This window comes from Anser brachyrhynchus (genome assembly GCF_964034855.1).
Source record: "Anser brachyrhynchus genome assembly, chromosome: 17".
Taxonomy (NCBI): domain Eukaryota; kingdom Metazoa; phylum Chordata; class Aves; order Anseriformes; family Anatidae; genus Anser; species Anser brachyrhynchus.
The window spans coordinates 2,119,645-2,141,708 of record NC_137710.1 but is presented as its reverse complement, the minus strand read 5'-3'; the positions used below and the strand labels follow the sequence as shown (position 1 = coordinate 2,141,708).

The following is a 22,064-nucleotide window of genomic DNA, read 5'->3' as shown; positions in this document are numbered from 1 at the left end:
ATAAAAACAAGTAAGTGAATAAAAGTAGTTCTAAACTACAAGTTCTGTATTTTCTGCTTTCAGAAAACCAAGAGGCATTTAAATGTAATTTAGTGTTAGCAGTGAAAAGCCAATGCAACTGCTTTCAAAGAATATCTTATATCAACATACACTGTACAAAAATGAAGAGTCCGATAAAACATTAAATTAAGGTGTCATCTCCAAGGTAAGTGTCATTCAAAAATTAACACGCAAGTAACAGTTTGGGTCCACATGATCCAATGCCTAGCAGTTTTCAAACCAAGCGGAGACATATCACACCCTCCCACCGCACATCGTGACAATCTGGTTACACCCCTGCCCCTCAAACACTTACCTAAGCCATTGGTATCTAGTTCATAAATATCACTAACAAGATAAAACAAGCTAGTCTGGCATTGACAGCTGCCATTACTGAAGAAGCCAGCCATTCGGGTAGGAGGAGGGCCAAGGACAGGATACTAGGCAAGAAGCAAAGAAAAAGATAAAGGTGTTGCAGCTTTTCCTTATCCAGAACACAGTGTTTGCCTCTGGCACATCTCTCAGTCAGATTCATACACTACAAACTCAGGGTCAGTTAAGTGCATTCTGCAGCCTGCTGGACGTTACCAGATGCATTCAGTTTCTCTGCTTGCATTCACGTTCATTTAATATTTGAGGATAGCTTTTTCCTTAATGGGTACCTGAATTTTTTGTTCTAGAAACTTCTTCCCTGAATCCACTGCCGCTTCCAGCTGCTGAAGCAGAGATCGAATTGTATCAATCTTGGATGAGACGCCGTTCTCTGCAGTCTTTTCAGAGTTCTTTGGTTGAATAGTGTGACTAAGAGTTGGGAGTCCGCTTACTAGCCTTAAAGTTAAAGACCGGATTCGCAACCACATGGTTTCTTCTTCCAGTGAGAGTTTCCTATGTTCTTCAGAAATGTCCCTAGAGAAAGGCACCAAACGTTTTCAGGAAAATGCAAAGTTTGCACTCAGGTACAAAAGCCTATCCCAAAGTTACTGAATAATGCATTAAGAGGAAGAAGTGGTCAGAAATTCAGAAAATTGTATTAATATGTAAAAAGGCAGCACTGCTAGAAGTGATGAATGAATGTTAAGTTTGCAGTTAGCCAGCCTAGAGAACATTTAAGTATGGGTGTTGCCCTGAAAGGACCTCTTTCACCATATGCTGTAGGAAAAGGTGCAAGACTGCAGCTGAGAGTATTTCTACTCACCTGTCTTTTGGATCCCAGTTAAACAAGACTGTCAGGTCTCTGTTGTCACGCAAATCTTTCCACGGAATGTCATCCTCTTCTGGACTCAGGCTCATGGACTTTATACTTTCTTCTAAACTGGTTGATCTGGTAAGGGCAAGTAACACGAAATCAAACATCTGATCACCGGAAACAAAAATAACAGCTAGCAGACCGCATTCTCTCCACTGAGAGAATCTCAACTCTTCAGATGTCAGCAATGTTACTTACACACCGTACAGAGAAGGATGCTCAAGGAGACAGCAACTAAGAGAGCAGCTTTCACTTTCTGCCAAAGAGCCGCAAGCACAACTTACTACGGTCTCATCTGGCCAATGTTTACTTATGCATCAATCTTCATTTTTCCCTGTGCAAGGTATTACACTCACTGCTGCTGTACTTACATATTTGCTTCAAGTAAGAGGTCTAACAACATCCGTTCTGTGCGAACTTGCGCAAAGTGAAGGGAGGAATTCAGCCGGTTTCTAAATGCAATGAACTCCGGGATCTTCTCAAACGCGCCGTACTTGTAGGCTTGAATGATGTATTCTGAGGTCTACAAGGAAACACACACCAGCTCTGTATTAGTTACTTCTATAAATTCAAGACAAGAGTTTAACAAGGTCACTGCCAAGAAATTGCATTTCTGTGGCTTTCATTAACCCCGAGGTACAGAATCTGGCAGATACTCAGACCCTGGGAGAAGCCTGTAGTTTTGCTGCTTTAATTTAATAATGCTCAGCCACTCCACTAGGTAGTGTCATTTGGTAACCAGACCAACACTGAACAAGATCAGGTTCCTGTAGCCACAAACTGAAAGATACTTATAGATGGGGAAGGATGATTTTAGAAGGCTCTTTTATTTTTTATTTTTTAAAGAAAGATGCATTTTTCAAATCACTTTTTCATTTTAAGAAGTACTTTCAGACAAAGTAAATACATCCCAGATTTCCTGGAATTGACTTGGATGTGCATCACACATTACCACAACACAGATTAAAAAAATTACTCACACATTTTTTTGTTTCTTTTTTTTTATTAGATTTTTAATACAATATCACAAAATAACATCACAAAGCACATACATATTACAATACAGTCTAAGCACCAAAGGAAACTATCAGGGTCCATAAGATAGATTGCTTCCCTTCTGATGAAATGCAGCTATACAAGGCACGCAACTAATATTTCACATACGTCCAAGCAATCTCCAGAAGGAGATTTATGTGATGAAGGAGCCCCAAACAAGCACCATATTTCAACGAAAATTTCTAACCGCAAAGACAGAGTGAACAATTTATGCTCCCAGTCAAGACAGATGGCTGTCTTTTTAAATCAGAATTACTCCACAGGTGAGGAATTCTGGCAAATCAAATATTTTCTTCTGAATATGACTATGGAATGCACCGAAGATGAGAGGCACCAAAAAGACCCCTGGATAATGGAAATCTGTACTATACTAGCAGACTCAACCTATCGGAAAGGCTCACAGACTAGAAACCAGCACTCACAAATAAAAACCACCTTTTTTTTTTTCCTCCCTCCAAAATACAAGATGTCCTCTAGGTAGCTCTGTCTTTTTCCTAAGCAATTTGGTTACTTGTACTGTATGAAAAAAATATGCCAAATATTCAGCAACATACCCTCTGATATACAGCCTTGCAGAGTTCATTGTCAGGCTACGGGATTGCGCTATGGTAGCTAATTCAACTGCATCGACGTGGTTTTTAAATCCCCATAGGACACGTTGGTGCTCTGTTTGCCTGCAGTATCTGGAGAAATTAAAGACGGACGGACACAAGAAAATTAGAGAGATTACTTGTGATTCTGCATATTTAAAGGAGGACTATCTTGAGAAGGATGAAATTGCCTTTTTAGCATCGGCCAAATATAGCAATACCGTCTTCTCTCTCCTCCCTGTCCTTGGCATCCTCTCCCAGAGCAGAAACATTATGTCAGGATTGCACAGCAGCTTAGATGGCTGCTACTTATGGGACCCACTCTTAAACAGGATTCACTTCAGACTGTTAAGTTCACAAAGTCAGAAGGAAAACCTACTTATCCAAAGCAATCACTTTGAATCAGTAGCCATATTTTTTTCATATCAGATTTGTTCACACCCCATCCTTCCTGTTCTAAGCAGAGCCCCATGCACAGAACACAAGGGACACGCTCTCTACCTTGTAGCAGACATTCCAGCTAGCATAAACACCCTAGAGAGGGGCAGGCAGCAGCCGAACTCAGGCAAGAAGGTAACCTTGAAAGGACAGTCCTCCGTTAACACTGCAGTTAGATACTGTTACGGGACCTGAATGGGAAGCTGATTATCAGGACCCTGAGCGTGAAGTGGCAACCCCAGCAGAACCCCTGGAGCACGGAAACTGGTGGCATATTCTGACCTTGTGATACCAGAGACATCTTACGGTACAGACCCTGTTTTTTCCTCTCCGTTCTTGACACACCATCACCTTAGATGAGCAGTGCCCTGCACTGAGCATTCTCCTTCTCCACAATTTGTACCTTATGTTTGTTTTTAGACACTTGCTATTTGCAAACAAACATGGCTTTTGATGAGTTTCCCACCAAAAAGATGATTCTGAATTCTGGAATCGTCCAGAACACGACAGATTTGGCTCCTCAAGAACAACAACGGCTCACAGTCCTCCGGTTGCAATACTGTCTCCAAGAAGAGACACGACACGAGTGGATTCCAGAGACGCATCCCTGTTGTGTAGCATGAAGCATTACATGATGCTTATTGCGTCATTTTCCCTGCTCTTGCAATTTCAGCCTTTTAAGGTGTGGTAGCGAGGCAGGTCGAACAATTCAGGCACCGCTTTTTCAGCATTTCTCAGTTGTTTGTTGAGTAGTATTTTCCTGGTGACAGCACTTGGCACGTGGCTCGGTGGGTCTCTCAGCGTACGTATGCTGAGCTGCTGGAGTCAGCCAGCTTGTGCTCCGCTAGCATCTTCAGCATTCATGCCAAAAAGAATAACCTTCTTCTACTTCAGTCAGAGGGTTTTCCCCGGAGAGATGATTTCTTGCTGCTTTACAACACTGCGTTCCCAAGCAGACAAATCACATCTGGTAGTTTTTTCAGTTCACTTTTTTTTCACCTGGCACACTGCAGTGAAACATTTTATTTGGACAGTTGGTTCCAGGTATGCTTTTCGTTAAAAAGTCACTCGGTGGATGTTAAATGAGACTGAACAAGTCACTCCTCGTTAAAAAAAAAAAGCTGCCAGTACCAACAACAGACATTTAGGAGAAAGCTGGTTGGATCCACAGCTTCACTCCAGCACAACACATCGCACCCAGGAACCCCGAGAATCTTAGCAAGTAGAATCAGTGTTTAAACAATCAGCAAGTGAGGGAAGCAGACGAGAGCAAGCTCCAACCTCATGATCCATGTGCGTCCCCTTCCCTACAGTGAAATTTGTGTCAGACAGGTCACAGTAACTCAGCAGCTACCTTTCAGGCACCGGTAAATGGCAACTGGTAGTTTGTACCTAGGAATAACCCGGGCTGCAGCAGCACAAGGATACTGTTCTGAGGGATTACTGCCTAGCATCTTTAGGCATCTTTACTATTCAGTACAGACAGCTCCTGTATGTTATCTACTGCTGGGATGGTGCAAAAGCAAGTTGTACGACCAGTGGCTAAGCTGCCTGCAAAGGCTCTGTAGCTGGAAGAGTTACAATTAGATCACACCTTTGTTTCTTACAACATAAACTGAATATTTTCTTCACCTACCTCTCACAGAGGATCAGACTATATAACATAAATACAGGGACATATTCCCACTCCTCAGAACGGGACTGCCTTGCAAGGTTTAAGGAGGCGGACTAGCATTGTGCATATAGTTCCCTACCGCTGTTCTGCACTACAGCTGGTTCTATTTGCCCGATGCATTTCCACTGAGATTTCAGAAATGAGTTATTTCATTGTTCCCCTACCCAGCCCGTTTTTCATAATTCCATGGGAATGCTGAAACAGAATTGATTTTTCTTGTCAATGTAGCTCACAGTGTTCTTTTCAAGCAAGACTAATGACAAGCGCAGCTACTAAGCAGCAAGCTACAAGTATGACAGATGCTTCGCTCATGGCACGCATCTTAGGAAGCACCTGATCTCCTGGAGGAATTCAGCTACTCTCCTCCCTTGTCTCCTCCATTCCAGTACCAAGGTTCTCATTCAAGACCACTTTCTTTTAATCCACACCACTTTCTGGGGGCAAATTGAACAAAGCAGGTCGCTCCCGTTAGTACAAGACCAGGCTTTGCAATTTGATCCTACCACTTGAAAATAATGCAGTTAGTTGTCGGTTCAAAAGTCAGTTTTTCTCCTCTGAAATTCTCCCACTTCGTTCCTTGCACTTTTACTACGTTTTATGACGGTGTGCGTTGCCCACACCGCTGCGTGCCCAGGACAGTCATCCCTAAGACATTCTGCTTCAGTGAGTGCGATACAAAGGACTCGCACGTATGCCATCAACGTCCTGGCCCACCATCCCCGAGGCTGCTGTACGACTTTCCAAAGTCCTGCTGTCATATGACTTCTGTCACTTATTTACCACATTACATTTCACTTACTTTCTTAAATCACAATCCATTCATTTAGAAGTAATCGTCTTTTTTTTTTGAGAAGCATTCAAATTGTCTTGTATAAATAGAAAGCTAAAGAAAAACTCCATCAAACAGTAAATTACAAATACCTGCAAAAACACAAAGTTGCATGAACTATTCCTGTGTTACTACCCACTACAGTTCTGTGGGCTCTTACACAGGGCACAGACTGCTGTTAAGGCATTCTCAACATAACCGCTCTGTTACAAGGATGCAGAAGTTTCATTCAACTTACATCTTTCTGGTTGGAGTGGAAAAACCTGAGTGCAAAATTGCAGGATTGGGATGCAGCAGCGTAATGGCCCAGCGACTCTGCATAGCGTGTCAGAAGATAGCTGCAACACAACACAACGCAAGTCAAACATCAGCACACGTGCTGGGGAATCCTTAATTTCAAATCCAGCTCTCAACAGAGACCTGCAGCCTACTTCAGTTTTATTGAAGACTCTGGAGACTTAACAGGGGAGCATTCACAACATCCGTGTTAGGATTTAAGCTTTTAACAGTAAAGAAAGGAATTTATTTTTTCCTAACACAAACAAAAAAGACTTCCTCCATCCAGCTTAAGTGAGCACGAACTTTACTTATTTAGACACTAACCAAGGCAAGGACATTTGGTGTGTTTGCTTTAACTAGCACTCCCACACTTTGCTGAGTAATGACACAAGCAGGAACACCTAGCTACAACTGACATCAAGATATACACATTTCACAAGTTTCAGATTGTTTAGTTAATATTCTCAAGATCCAGAACTGACCAAAATCACCCAGGAAAGATACTCCACTAGAGGCGGACCACACCATAGCAGATGTGTCTCACATAATTCCAGAATATTTTACAGAACACTGTGAAAATCTGCTAACTTTCAGCAGCATAGACAACAGAAGATCTCAGGACTTGTTAGTGGAAATGACCACCACCAATTATTCTCAGTATATACTACCCACCCGATGGTGTCGTGCTGTATGTGTTTTGCATCAAGGCTGGAGTAGAGCTCCGCAACAGGTTCAAATGCACCAAGCCTGCAGTAGATTCGAATTAGCAGCAATTTAAACTGAGCATTAGAAGGACTATGAGATAACCCTTCTTCTAAGAAAGTGAGGCACTGCCACACAGCTGTTTCTTCACCTGGTGACAAAGATAAAACACATGCAGGTATGATCAGGGAGGAACACTTAACGCTGACAGCACAATTCACCTTGGCATCAAAGCTTCTTTCCTCATTTTACATTTCTCTCAGCATTTAAACATGGGGATGACATTCATCTGTCATGTTGCTGCCCTTAAAATGTAGCACCCACCCCAGCATCATAGCTGTTCTCTGAAAGAAAGGTGAAGTAACTCTGCACAGGGAATAGCCAGCTCAAATCTGCAGAGCACAACCCTCACACGCTGGGGACAGACTCTGGAATTAACGGGCAGAGCAGATGTGGCATCTAGGAATACTGAAGACAGAGCAGCACATCCCAGCAAACGTCCGGAAGCCAGGGATCCAGTAGACAAAGTATGTCAGGGAGGGAAAGAAATACTCTCAAAACATCTCCGGTATCAGAAGGGAGTTGTCAGCATAACTCGTGCAAAGGGACAGAAAAAAAAACAGTATCTACGTGGGAAACTCAGAACAAACTCCTGGGGACAGCACTGAGCTGCAGGAGTCAGCAGCAAAGCTCTGCCAGGACCTACACAAATTAATCAAAAAAATTCCTTTAGAGGTCAGTGATATTAAGCTCAAATGCCAGCCGAACAAAGAAGCTCCTGAAATACCTCAGAGTGAAAAAAAAATACAGAAAGCTACAGGACTAACAAGGCACTCCAGGTACACGCCGGCCACAGGGACCCAAGTCTCCCTACCACTACCGCCCCAGGTAGCATTAAGCAATTTTACAAACATACCTTCCTCTAGCCACAGATCAAGCAGCAGGTGAACTGCAAGCAGACAGTAATAATCTGAAAACTGCAACTCAGTTTTCAAACATGTTTTCCCTAAAAAGAAAAACAAAAGTCACCCTGAGTTGCATAGTTAAAATATTTGTCACTACAGTGCTGTCAGCTGTTTCTCACGTTGCCAGCATTATCAAGTGACACAGCCATCTGGCAGATGATAACCACTGCTTAATTTCTAAAGAAAACTCCAGATTTTATAACTGAAACAGCTGTACACATGCTATCTCTCTTCATACATTTTTTCCAATTCATTCTGCTTGAAATGCGAAAGCAGCACATTTTTTTGTCTCCCATTGTAGCTCTTTTGTTCTTGGATTCAAACTCCAGATAGAAGCACTGAAAGAAAACAGCTCTTCAAACAAACTCTGTTATTTTTTCTGGTAATGATGAAATTTCTGCTCATGACTTTGAAAAATAATTCTGGCCACCTCATATGTTGACACTTGATGGAACAAGAAAGGACTTTGACAACTGCAAGATTTAAAAATAAATATTAACGCCTATATTTTTGTCCTACATACACCAGTGATAAAACCTGGCTTTGCTTAAAGGCACACGCAACTTTGCAAGCATACAAATGGACCATCTGAGCTACACAGGAATGCCTCATTTACTTTACAATTGAAAAGAAAGAAAATTAAAAGGAAATATATTTATTCAAGTACACCAAGGTTGTAGCCAGAAAGGAGGGAACACAGTATTATCTAGCTGCACGACGGCTGCTATACACCAGCGATACAGGCCAGAGCTTGTGTTGTTCTGTTCCCCTGGAAAAACTGAATTTTTACTCACAAAGAGTTGCGAGCGAACTGCAACCACTAGTTTCAAGATTTTTTCCTCACCGAACTCCAATCCATGGCGGTATCTTAACATCAACTCCCGGACCGCAGTCAGCTTTTCCTTCTTATCCATGGCGTGATAGATCCCGAGCAACCTGGTGAGCTGCACCACACACAAGTGCTGCTGGAGGGCTTTGATATCAGCTGGCAGCGCGACTTCGCTCTCTGCTGTCGCTGACAGGGGGATTACTTCCAGCAATTGACTGATGAACTGAAAGAGAAACACAGTTGTTAAATTCTGCAGGGCCTCTGGGACTGCATGAACAGAAGACGACATTTCCTCCCTCGAACCAAGAAAAGAAATGAGGTGGAAGTGCGGGTATAAACCCTGACATCACACTGACGTCAGTGGTTTTCTGGCGGCCTGCGTGGAGGAGGTGACGAGCACCTTAGGGTTTTGCTTAACAGCCTAGTGAGCTTCATCAAGCAGAGGGGGGAAAAAAAACTCAGGAAAGTTTCCAATACATTGACACACAGGGATCTCAAGCACTTGTTTAACGCTCACACTAATAACCTACGCAATTAAAAGAATTAGTTACCAAAAGGCTTTACAGCACGCTTACAGGAAATGGTGGTTGTGCACTAGCTATATTTTCTCTCAACTCTGAAGCAATGCAGTGCGCCCAGTGAAGTCATCATCTTTGATTAATGACTTTTTCAAATTAAGTTGTAAGAAAAGCAGCCTCTTGTTTACAACTTTATTTAATGGGAGACAGCAGACTTCTCACAACAACGAGAAGTGAGCAGTTTTTTTTTTCCTTGCTTTAAAATTCAGTCGTGTTTACAGACTTAAAAATGAGTTAAAGCCAATGAATTCAGCCTTACTACATTTGGTCTTGAAACACAAGAACTGCAAATACATGCTCTGGGGAAAACGAAAATAAAGCAAAACATTCATGACATCTAGGTAGAAGCAACAGATGGCCATGCACAAAAATTCTAGTTTTCCCATAGATTTTGATGAAGATTTTGTTGAAAATATTTTCAGTTTGAGATTTTACTGAGGTGGGCAAGGGCAAGCAAATCACTACATTGCATACCTCAGTTCATGTCTCCAGAAATTCAAGACTGATATTATGGCAATTATTTTTGGAGTATCTGCATATTGGCCCAGCAAGATCACCACATCCTCAGCTACTGAACTGTAACTTTGTTAAGAACTCTTAAAAAAAAACAAATAACACTCGTTCAATGCTTCCAGACTCACAGGTTACCTTGCAATGGTACCCCCACTTCCGGAACTGTGAATTAATTATACTACTGACCGCATCTGTTGCCAGTGGGGTAAGAACACACCTTCTGACTTAAAATATCAGCAGAAACACATACAGGCCAAGGCCATCTTTCTCCTTATTAGTAAGGCTGTACGAAGAGCTTACATTACCAGTCAAAAAAATATTTTAATAAGCTATGAAAACCAACAACACTCTCTGCACTTTGTTTACAAACATTTTATCAACAGCTGTCTAGCCTTAGCCAGCACTACTTTTTATACAATAGCTTAGAGAAACAATGGGAAGAGTGACGGGATTCCCAGCTGCTGAAGTCATTAAACGAGCTGCTCATGACCCTGCACAAACGGGCTTTTCAATTAAAGGGAGCTCGTTTCAGAAAGATTCTGGGTAAGTTGCAATAGGTCCCTTGGTCTCCCCTTGATCAGCATCAGTGTGCCAATTCTTCAGCACCGCAGCAGAGCCAAGCAAGACACCTAAGTAGCACCCTACCTGCATCGATAAGAAAGTGGATCTTTCCAATTCAATATACAACTTTAACAGGAAAAGCATGGCGTTGGTAGGAAGGGAAAGGAGAAGGATGCTTTGTGTAACAGCAAATACATCTCTCCTATTCGCTATTCCAAACAGACCCAAATTCAGCTTTTCTCTATCTCTTAATATGACCCAGAGGTGTCTCAAGAGAAAGGTCCAAGAGAGCAAACAAGCGCTGCAGTTCCTGCCACCATCTTAGTCTTTACTTACTTTTGTGTATTGGCTGGATGGGAGGAGATCCACAAATACTTTGAGATCGGTAAAACAGCAGGGTTTGTCCCCAAATTTTTTGAAGTATTGGAACATTAGTTCTTCCGGATCACCTAGGAAAAAGGCCAGTTCATCTTTTTAACATGCTCCATTAAAAGCTGAACCTATGAAATCACGGTGACAAATCTTTAACTCATTTTTTCTTTGAGATCACAAACTGAGTTACAGAACAAATAGCTGCACTACTGTGGATTTTAACCAGAGGCTCAACGTCTTTGATAACCAAGGAGAGAGAGACAAAATCCTAAGAGTTTCATTCAAGCTACTTTGGCCGATAAGAGCTCAGCATAACGGACATGCATACAGTGTCTCTGCTTATCTCGTTAGTTATTTTTGGATGGAAATGCAGAAGGAACCAGTAAGCACAGATGTTGCTGTAATCATACTCTCTCCTTCACCGACTCCTTAACTGCAGTTTTTAAATGCAAGTTGTTAAGAAAACAAATCCTGGTCTTATCGGGAAAAAAAAAAAAGAAAGAACACCCAGAGATTATTACAGCTAAACAGCATGACTTTCTACAAAAGCAGTGCATCAGGAATGCACTTTTCATCAAAACGTAATGGATCTTATGCTCTTAAAATCCAATAGGTCCTTTTAAATGTTTCCCTGATTGCTTTTACAAGCCTGGAGTAGTCTGAACTACCTTCCTTTCTTCAAGCCTTGTCTTCTAATGCTTTCAAAATTTTTTACATACTGAAAGCAGCACAGAGATTTTAATACCACGTTGCTGAATTAAATTCACACTGAATACAAAGAGCTTGTTTTGAGTTCTCCCCCAAAGATTAATTTATCATCCAGTTAGTGGCTCTTACCTAGTTTATATTCATCATTACAACCTCTGCAACGCAAACGTCTAATCAGCTCCAGTTTAGCTAAATATGGTCCCCGAAGTGGCCGAGCGCTCTTGGATTCTTCTGTTATCCTCTCTTCTATAAATTTCACAGCTTGCTCTATAGAATAGTGTACCTCTCCTTCCAAAGACCTGTGCAATTACAGAAACAAAAGATTCCTTGATTTTTTTTCCCCATTCCTAGGGCACTGAAAACACGTGCTCAGCATATTCCCAGAACACTCTTAAGGAAATCTGGCATGATGGATTCTCTAATTCAATCACCGTGAAAAATACGAACTGGAAGAGCTCTACAGCATACAAACCACTTTATACAGCTGTTTCCAACAGACTATTGCCAGCCTCCAAAATAAAACAGGGAGAAGACATCATTTGGAGCCTGACACCAGGAAGTCACCCAAAGACAGGGACAACACTATACTCAGTACATGAAGGCAAGAAGTCCTCTGTATCACAAAGGAAAACCAAATCCACTGCAGAACTGTTAACTTACTGTTCTTCTTCCAGCGGAGGTGCCCAGGATTCATCTATGAGTTGAAACACTGAATCAAAGTAAGTTATATAGAACTGCCAATCATCTGAGCTGAAACAAAAAGCACGCACAGAACAAAAAGTTTAGGGAACTGCCAAAACAGTAATTCACTTCTAAAACTGCATTCCTTGCAAAAACTGAATTTAAGGAATAGCATACTTGTATTACAGAACACACAAGTGTACCAAGAATCATTTCTCCTTTAAAAGGTCTCACATCTGAGAAGAATGCCATTATTCAGAGTTTCTTGAAATGTATTAAAGGAGACAATTTCCATAAAGAATTGAGACAAGTTACAAATTCTCAGCTTAATATTTACATTCCAACCAGAGGACTCAGCTCATGAATATCTCCACAAAATGCTAAACCGTAAGTTTCACCTCCCTGTGTTCAGAACAATTCCAGAGTACAGAACAGGAGATGTCACGTACAAAGAGGTAAAGCTGCAAATAAAATGTCCTTATACTAACTAATTCTACTCATTGTCAGTGTGGCGAGATGGTTTCTCCCCTTACTACTTTCAAGTGTCTAAAAAACAGACTCTTATTTTCCTCCAGTTCTGCCTTCTGCAAGTATATCTATCAAACATTAGTACCAAGAACAACTTCTCTGGAATAAACATTTTGCCGTCTCTTTGGACAGTGGATACAGGACCTTCTAATCTTCAAGACTCTGTATTTAACTTGTAGTTAAGCTTAGGACGTAGCTAAATACAAAGACCAAACGACAAATCTCTCCTGACAGTTCCAAGAGACAGATTTGGTCTATTAGCATGCTCTCTTCTGATGCATCTGTTCAAAGCATTGCATGCATTTCCCAAGATAAAGTCTGGCCAAGTGAGAGAAACGAAGTACCAGAAAATTAGACACAAATGCAGTTGTTCTCCTCTCCCACCATAAAAAAAAAAAAAGAGCTGGACAGCCAGCACAGCCTTCAGAAATAAGAAGGGAAAACACAGGATTTTTGCATGAACATGTCGCTGAACTCAGCCTTCAGTCAAAGAGAAGCAACTACGCTACCGACACAGACTCCCCCTGCGACCTTCACCACTGTCCTTTAGCATTCTCTTTTGTTGCCTTCTTCCTCAGGCTTTGGAGTGTAAATGTTTGGAAATGCTTTGAGAACCTGATATTCTTCTGCTTTAACAACCATTTATAAGAACCACTAAACGACGCAATTCACAGCCAGCCGGGATTTTTCCTTCAGCTCTCTCAGTAGGATTGCAAAATCATCATCTCACTTTTTCAGCAGCAGCCTTCTCGACAGCGCGTTGCACTCTGGCCACCTACACAGCTTCTTGTACATTGCCATACACTTGTTTTCGCGGCTTTGGAGCTCACTTGTTAACTTCTCTAAATTAAAAACAGAAGGGCAAATTTAATTAATCAATGCATTTCCTTCTCTACGTTCTGAATAAAGCATCTTCTTACAGCCAAGGACACAAAGCAGTAATGCAACAGAAGAAAGGCCCTCAGACTAAGGCCAGGTTTCCTATGGGAATCTTCACATCCCAATTCCTTAAAACTTCAAAAGCATTTTAATCACCAGAAAGAAAGAGTCCATAAAAACGTAGGATAAAATTCATCACTGAATATAATGCTTAGGTACCATAAGCAGTTCGGTAAAAGCAAACTGCACAAGATCACCTCCAGAGTTTGCTTCAATGTTTGAAACTGCTGCTGAGAGTCAGGCTTGCTTACAGCTTTTTTGTAGCCAGCGGACAAACCCGAAGCAAAAGAGAACTACTGTTCCACCACACAACTGTGATAATTAATTGACAGAAAAGTTACCTCCTAGTTTTCCTCTCACAACATCTAAGGCTTCCTGATACTTCTCCAAACGTTCCAGAATCATGTAGTAAAGTTCGACCTTAAAAGAAAGCTCAGGATGCAATGAAATTTGCCAGTAAAACAAATACAGGTATGCCAAGAAATAAAGTGACTCTTGTTACTGTCATTAGGAGATAGCAAGGACTGCAAAGCTATCTTTAGCATCCCAGAGGGTGGAGCACTCAGGAATTTAGGTCTTTTTTCCATTCTCAGTCCTAAAGTTTCTCTTGGGGCCTCCCAGGGAGCAAAAACAAGTACTTCATCTGTCAAATCAAATGCCAAAAAAATTCCTTGGCCACACTCTTACGCATCTCTCCCAGCCCTCTGCTCTGTTTTCCTTCTGTCCCACCACATTCACATTACTTCCAGAACACTACTGATTATCATCTCAGAGAATTGTTAAAATAATCAGCTTCCTTTAACGCTGCATTCCTTGTCTCAGTAACATTCAAGTCAAGCTGAAAATATCTGCAAGCCTTACTTCAGCCTCAGCTTCGATCTTATCTTCTTTCACCATTTTTTCCACCATTCTTTCAGCTAGTGGCAAAAACATCGTCTTTGAGAGGTTTTCATCCTGCGCTGAAATAGACTAAAGAGAGGAAGAATTACTGTAACAGTTCCAACTGCCCCACTAGAAGAGGAAAGAAGGTAAATCAGATGCTTTAACCCCATATCCCCAACCCACGCCTTCAGAACAACCACCTACAACATGCAGAGAGCAACCCTGCTCTCTCTGCCTTAAACAAGCACCCTGAAACCCTCGCTCTCGATTACATTGTATAGAGAATCCAGACAAGCAAGATGCCCAGCAAATAACATGTAGCACGAACATGCTTCTATTTTCCATGGTATGGTATTTTAGAGAATGTAACTAACGCCTCTGTGCTTATTTTTTTTTTTTTTTTTTTGCTTGGCCAACACATTGTCAGCACATTCAAGCAGCAGTCGACCAACCTAACAGCAGCACAGCTGAGCTGCTGTTCCTGCACGCTTTCTGCAGTCTGAAAGACGTGCTACGTCCAGAACTCCTAGAACCTTTATAGCCTAGTGACAGAGAAGAACAGTTCTGTCTACGGGGGTACAGATGCTATTCGTTACCTTTCTAACTTGAGAGACAGTAGGGTACCAGTCCAGATAAGAGAAGAACTCAAATTGTATAATCATGTTTATACAGACCCGTTAAGCTGCATTAAAAAACACTGCATTTGTTTTTGACCATTTCAGTAATGCGGTTTCAGGAGGGTTCCATCCTCCCAGCATCACACAGAAATGGTTAAAACAGACATTTTACTTAAAATATCTCTATATTTTCACTCAAAGCGTTTCTGTTTGCACTATACCTGCAGTGAAAGTCAAACTCATTTGCAACGCTGTACATACCTGCATGATCAGGCTCATCACGGACCAAAAATAGTAAGGATTTTTGGGTACAATCTTATAAAGTGCCATTCCAGCCTGAAAAATAGAAGACGGAATAATTAATCCTAAACCACATCTGTTTACGAACTCTCATGACAGACAACACAAGTTAAGCAGCAATGACGGCAAGAAATAACTCAGAATTAGCAGCTAGAGCAGAGGATTTTTATTAACCCATAAGCCCTTCCAATACCTAACTTACTGCTGAGGAAGAAGAAAGAAGGTGAAACCATTTCAAAGATCAAATACTATGTGCAAGTCTGACAAGGAACAGCAGTGAGCATGTGCACGTCTGACTGCCTGAACAGATGACAGCTTTAATTAGAAATGGTAACTGCATCAGGAAGCCGAAGACTTATTCTTTAAGAGCAAGGGAGATGTTTCCAGCGTGGATTGTCACTAGCACGCTCGGTTAGTGCTAAAAGGCACGCTAAAAATCACACGCCTTCCTCAGGTAATCAACTGCCCTTCACTCATTTCAGACACACACACACCGAGATACCGGAGATATGAGGTGACCTGTACACGCAGAGCAGCGCTTACACGAAGGTCAAGCAGCAAGCCTGGCTGCATCAAAGCAGAACTAAAGTATTCCAGATTTTCTAGCCTAGCATAGAAACAGTTGTTCTGGCATTTCTCTCACAGATTTCCAGTGTCTGTATAGAATGACAGACAATGCTTTTTCCCCAACAAAATTAATTGTAAGAAATTATACATAATAGTATACTATTCCTTCTGTAGGACTTCTCTGCTCATTTTCTGACTGTATTCTCAGTTTGCACTTCCCATTATTTTCAGCTGAAATACCCCAGAACACAGGCAACTGAGGGTTATTTTCACTCTCCAACCAGTTAGCATCCCTGTGCTACATCCTTTACCACAGCTAAAGCAAGGCTCTGGTGATATTCAGTCTTACACAGCCTAGTGCTGATATATCAGTGATCTCAGGTTCCTAGGAAATTCTGAACCTTAAAATATAAGGAAAGGAAAGCGCATGTTCCGCTTGAAGCTAATAAAGCCTTTAAAATAGAATATATGGACAGGAATACCTACACTTAGTTTTTAATCAGAAAAAAATCATAGTATAATTTGCTCAGATTTTTGGAAACACTCCCCCCACCCCCCAAACACATTATTAGTATTAGGTTTGCTATAACCAACATATATAAAGTTCTTATTTGAGCTACTATAACTCAGGCTGATCAGTAAAAGAGTATTTAAAGCCTACACATAATAACAAACTGAAACAAGCAAAAAATTGAGACCAAAACTAACTCCATACAGGCATTTATCACAGCATCTCTGAAAATTTCTGGTTATGGATAAGCGGACTATCAGATATAATGTAGCTCCACTTGGAGAGGAGCTGGAATATGCTTTAAATTAACCTTGACTTTTTGGATATTCAGCTACACAATACATATCAAGCAGGAAGAACCTTGGCAAATTTCACTTACATCAATAACTTTGTCCCTGTCTATAGCTTGATCTCAAGCAGCATTCTTAGAATGGAGAACACCACTACTACTCAATATATCCTTTTAGGTACTTAAACCACTCTTGCACAAAAATTCAAGTCACCTTAACACAGTGGGAGCAACAGGGAGTTTAGGAGTCATTTACTTGGCTCTGTGCTTTTTTATACAGAAGAGTGAGCGCACATGCTCTGAAAAGAATCTTCCATTTATAGGCATTCTCCAGGCACCTAATTCGGAAGGGCTGAAAACAAAGCTAACCAGTACGACAACGTTCTGCCAGCTGAGACGGTGTACTTAAAGAAAGCACTTTTAAGTTTCTCTTCACTGAGTTATGACCTATACAAGCCTACTTTTACGTAGGATTTCAGAGGCAAAAGCACGGGCAAGATAGTTCTTCCTACGCAGGGCAGCAAATTAAGGAAGAAATCAAGTTTGAAAACATGGATCAGGCTATCTCGCTAGATCTTCTTGTACCTACTCCCTAACTCCTTCATAACACGCTGCCTCATAGGTAACTACCGTACTGTGCAACCCGAATTGACAAAAACCTCCCATCCCCAAATCGTCAGCATATCCTGCCAGTTCAGATATGCACGCGAAAGGCACACTTATCACACCTCTTGTGAGGAAAAGGAAGCGTTTGTCTTCATGTAATCTTTTCCCTAAGATAACGGCTTTCTCAGCCCTTCCGTAAAAAACAGCAGACTAACTCCTGCACCAGCTCAGCCTTAGCTTTCTGGATGATTACGTGCAACTTGAAGAGGCCTGACCAGTATGATAAAGACTTCAAGTGACACCTCAGAACAACCAGAACACAAATCGTTGATCGTACCTGTTGCATCTTCTTGTATTCTCCAACCCTGGCATAGGCCATGAAGAGATGAGAGTGATACTCTTCGCTGTTGGGGACCTTCTTCACAGCTGCCTCATACAGTTTAGTTACCAGCTCCGCTAAACCAAAACCACAGGTTTGAGTTGAGACACATTTGGGATTAAATTTAAAGCACGGCTACCTAAAATTAGCATCAGTGATACTCTGAAGAGTAATCTAATTATGCTCATCGACCACAGAAATTGTACTCTCTCCCGGAAGACCCCATGCACTACAAACAGGGGAAGTGCTCAAAGAAACAAAAATAGTTTAACAGCAACAACTGATCAGAAATACTTCTAAGTCTTGCCTTAAGCAAGTTTATCTATTTTGGACCATTAAACTGAATCAAGACTTCCAGTCCTGGCAGAACGATGCCTCCACGTGAATTATGTATCAAAACACAAAGCATTTTCAGAGCCTAATATCCAATTATTTACTCTTACCACAGGTTTGTCCACGTTAGTCATATCCTGTTCTTTCTCAATTGCCTGTTTTAATACCTTTAACAAATGAAATACTTCACACCCTACTTCTTAACAATAGGCCTATCATGACACAATACTTACGATACTATGATATTTAAAACTTTAAGAAAAAAACAGAAGTATGAAAAACAATCACATCTCAGTGTAGTATTAAAAACCAAAATACAGTTTGTCTTTCACTGTTTTCACATGGTTTACATATCACTCACGTACATATGTAAGATATCTAATTTCAATTTTCTTACATGACCAGAAGTGGAAGTACTTAACAACCACTTTTCCCTTTCTGAGCTATAAACCTCAAAGTTAAAGACCTGAGCTTAATGTTTAAGCGAGCTGCTTAGAATCACAGGAAGGCTTCTGACATTTTCTAGGTTTTCTCTATTTTGAAGTCACAGCACACAAAAATTTCGTAGCGTTTAAAACATAACACTTTAACTACACAGAAAGAAATAGAGTCGAAGGGCATAAGCAGTTGCTATACATCAAAAAATGGTTGCAGATTGATACAACACATCTATTTCTCCAAAAGTTGTTTCACCCCGTTATTTGCTCCAGTGATTCAACAGTAAACATTGCTACCACCACCAAGACCCACAAGAAGCTGCCAGAAACAACAACTGTTTACAGATGCAGATAAGCAGCATGTGAGCTCTGGCTTCTCTCAGAAGAGGACATGCAGTTTTACTCAGTCATCCACAATTTACTATTTTAAAATAACATACTGCTATGAGGATCTGCATTCAAAAAGATAACATAGTCAAACGAGAGGCCAGGATTTCCCTTCTGTTACACAGCTTCTCAGGACCTGGACCCCTCAACTACAGCCTAACAGCATTAAGCACACTCCAAATCATAGCCCACAGGATTTGTCATCTCTATGACACATAATGACAAAAAATTATAACAGGCATCATTTACATCCCCTGAACCTCTTAATAATATGCCCATACTTGAACTCCGGATTTTGCACATTTCTCAAAAAACTGTGGGTCACATATACTTTAGAAAAATGTAAATAACTACGATTTTTAAAGAGAGGCAAAGGAAAAAGCTTACGTCTATGCATTTCCCGGTAAAGAATTGTTAGTGCTTGCAAGGAATTGTCATCTGTGGGCTCAAGTGCTGCTACTTCTTGTGCCAGAGCATACGCTTCATCCTGCTTGCCAGTTCTCTGCAAGCCAATTGCCTTTAGAACCTATTGATACAACACAGAGACAGCTGTTAAAAACACAGTTGGCAGTTACCAGTGAAAATCCTCTCATTCCTCGTGAGGAGAGGGTTTGCCCAAGCACCTAATTACTTCTACAGAACTCAAGTTTCTATGGAGCTTCTAATCCATATGGCTGTGGAGGAAAATTTCCAAATGCAAGCTGCATCAAATAGTGTGGCTTTGCATTTCTTAACACGCGTGCAGGCCACTAAGGCATCAGCTGCGACTCAGATTTTCCTACCTGCAGGCTGAAAACTGACCAGTCCTGCCAATTTTCATTTTTTTTTCTTTTAATAACTGCCCAGAGACAAGTGACAGAAATGAGATTCAGGTCAATGACACTCAATTCAGCTTGGGAAGCTTCGAAAATGTAGAAGTGGTATGAACTGCAGAGGAAAATCCACAGGGAAAAGAGAAAGGTAGAAAGATACTCAAACATTCAAGAAAGCGAGGAACCAAACTCCTTTCCCTTCAGCAGGGGCACAAGGAGGGCAGCAACCGAGACAGAAGAGCAGATGCCTCAGAAACCTCCTTGCTAGGATTCACTAAGGAATACTCCTTCCGAGTGAAAGCTTTGCTGCAAACTACTGCAAAGAAGCACCTCAACCTCATGTCTAAAAGGCATTTTTAAGGCACAGCTCATCTGCCCTGGTTGCTTGCAGTGGCTCTGGCAGGGCTCTAGACAATCAGCATGGGTGTAGCCAGGTTCACCAGTCATCAGGGGCACCTCCCTAGGAGGATCTGTCTGACTTTTCAAACACAAAATTGAGAGAATTCTGTGTTCCTGAGGGTTCAGAACGCATTGTGGTCTCTAGAAGCTCACAGGCAGTGCAAGAAAAGCCCAGCGAAACGCTCCAGGTCTCAAACCACACTCAGCGAACACCAATCCCGCTTACCTTGGCACAGTGAAGATCCTTGTGTTTTTTGAGCAGCTTATCTGCTTGCTGGATTGCCATTTTATTATTGCCATTATCAAGATAATCTGCGTAAGAAGAACATACACAGAATTATAACAGACCACCGGACCGTTCGGGAAGTCTACCTCTAACTTTATCGCAGGGTACGTGCTGTCACGCCGGCAGTGCAAAACCCATTTTCCTTGCACAATTACTACTAAGCCAAACATTCAGGAAACATGTCACTTTGCAGCCCGAGTATTCATCTCTAGTCATTCACACAAACAAGCTTTTGTAATTACTCCACGTAGCTCATTACACCAACAAAAGAGCTGTACAATAGAACAAGTTGTGCTGCAATAGCTCTTCACTAGCGAGGGAGCTTACGCTCTTCGCTTCAGTAAAAGTAGAAATTAATTCGGTGTGCCTTTGGGAGACTCTGCATGACTTCTAACACACAGCAGGTTAGGAATCACACACTTGCAATCTATCAAAGTGCTGTGAGAAGACCTACTCGTCCACATGGCCTGTGTTTCAGCAGAACGAGCCTGTCCCCTAACAGAGGATCACCGTGCTTTAACCAGAGAAGTTTTAAAACCAAAAAAGTGGAGTGAGGACATCCCACTACCCAGTAACGCTTCAGCTGTAGAAAAGCTCTGCCTCAGGACCGCTTCCTTCTTCTTTCAGCTTTGTATTATAAATTTCAGCTCCATCTACAGCGCGTTATCATGTTTCAGACACTGACAGACCAGCAATTTTAGATTAGAACATGTACCCTCCGTGCTTCCCCTCCTTCCAAAATTCATGCGTACCAACCTAAACCTTCAGAAAAGCTGAGCTGCACCTGACATGCCAACAGGGACGGGTCTGCTCACGCTGTTCTGGCCTCTCCCCTGACAGGTTATGAGCAGAGATAATGCTAGACCATTGAAGTTACATCACACACCTTTTTTCTTCAAGACTGTGGTTCTTATGAGAGAGCTCTCACTAAGTCAAGAGGTGGCCTTTAGTAATGCCTTGGTATATTGTACGAAACGTGCATCTACCCTAATGAGATTTACATATCCAGCAGCTTTAACATTTGCTTCCATAGCCAAGCGGTACAAATTTGAAGTAGAGCTAATTGGACTCCTGAGACCATCCAGACAAAACCTCAAATGAGGCAGCCTGCCCGCGCTAACCAAGAGAAAATGTTGATGTATAAAATATACAGCTGGTTTGAAACCCTAATGTTCTGCCTTCACACGGGTTAGTTGGCCGTTTTAACTTACTGAAGCCCGTGCGTCACCTTTTAACATTAAAACTTAAGCACAGACTTCTCAGTGAGAAAGTTTTAAAAACTCTGCAGCAGAGCATCCCGGTGATCCCTCCATACACAGAGAGAGGGACGTCTTGATTTAAGGATCTGTGTTGCATGGCTCACTTACACACAGATTACCCACCAGTCTCCGTTGCCTGTCTTGGAGTTGTCTAACAACGAGCTGAACCGATAAGATCTCTGCTTTAGGTCTTCTGAAGTAAATCAAATAAACCACAAACCTCTCTAAACTGCAGCAGAATAAAAAGACTGTGTTTTGCTAACAACAAGTAACTTTGTTGGAAGCCAAAGGAGCTGGCAACTTCCAAAGAAATTCAAAGTAAAGGAAAATATTTAAGTCCACATTGGTTGCAGGTCTGTAGGTGGATACGTTCGATGGTTGCAAACGCAACACATGAACCTCCAGGTGAAGGCAGACAAATTAAGATGAAAGATAAACATACCTGTCAAGGAACCCCAAGCAATCAAGGCAC

General features: G+C 41.6%; 1 protein-coding gene across 1 annotated transcript in view; it reads right to left on the bottom strand.

Moving 5' to 3' along the window:
- The window catches only part of NAA25 (N-alpha-acetyltransferase 25, NatB auxiliary subunit), a 30,236-nt gene that overhangs the window by 6,724 nt on the left and 1,448 nt on the right, over positions 1-22,064 (bottom strand). The window contains exons 2-19 of the mRNA XM_080559376.1: positions 20,274-20,359; positions 19,224-19,362; positions 17,638-17,756; positions 15,289-15,363; positions 14,390-14,497; positions 13,870-13,948; positions 13,320-13,431; positions 12,041-12,130; positions 11,510-11,679; positions 10,637-10,749; positions 8,664-8,871; positions 7,771-7,860; positions 6,825-7,005; positions 6,112-6,211; positions 1,657-1,808; positions 1,235-1,360; positions 702-945; positions 356-479 (exon numbers count right to left, since the gene is read on the bottom strand). Of these exons, the coding sequence (XP_080415502.1) occupies positions 356-479; positions 702-945; positions 1,235-1,360; positions 1,657-1,808; positions 6,112-6,211; positions 6,825-7,005; positions 7,771-7,860; positions 8,664-8,871; positions 10,637-10,749; positions 11,510-11,679; positions 12,041-12,130; positions 13,320-13,431; positions 13,870-13,948; positions 14,390-14,497; positions 15,289-15,363; positions 17,638-17,756; positions 19,224-19,362; positions 20,274-20,359 (2,316 nt within the window). The remainder of the gene's footprint in view (positions 1-355; positions 480-701; positions 946-1,234; positions 1,361-1,656; positions 1,809-6,111; positions 6,212-6,824; positions 7,006-7,770; positions 7,861-8,663; positions 8,872-10,636; positions 10,750-11,509; positions 11,680-12,040; positions 12,131-13,319; positions 13,432-13,869; positions 13,949-14,389; positions 14,498-15,288; positions 15,364-17,637; positions 17,757-19,223; positions 19,363-20,273; positions 20,360-22,064) is intronic.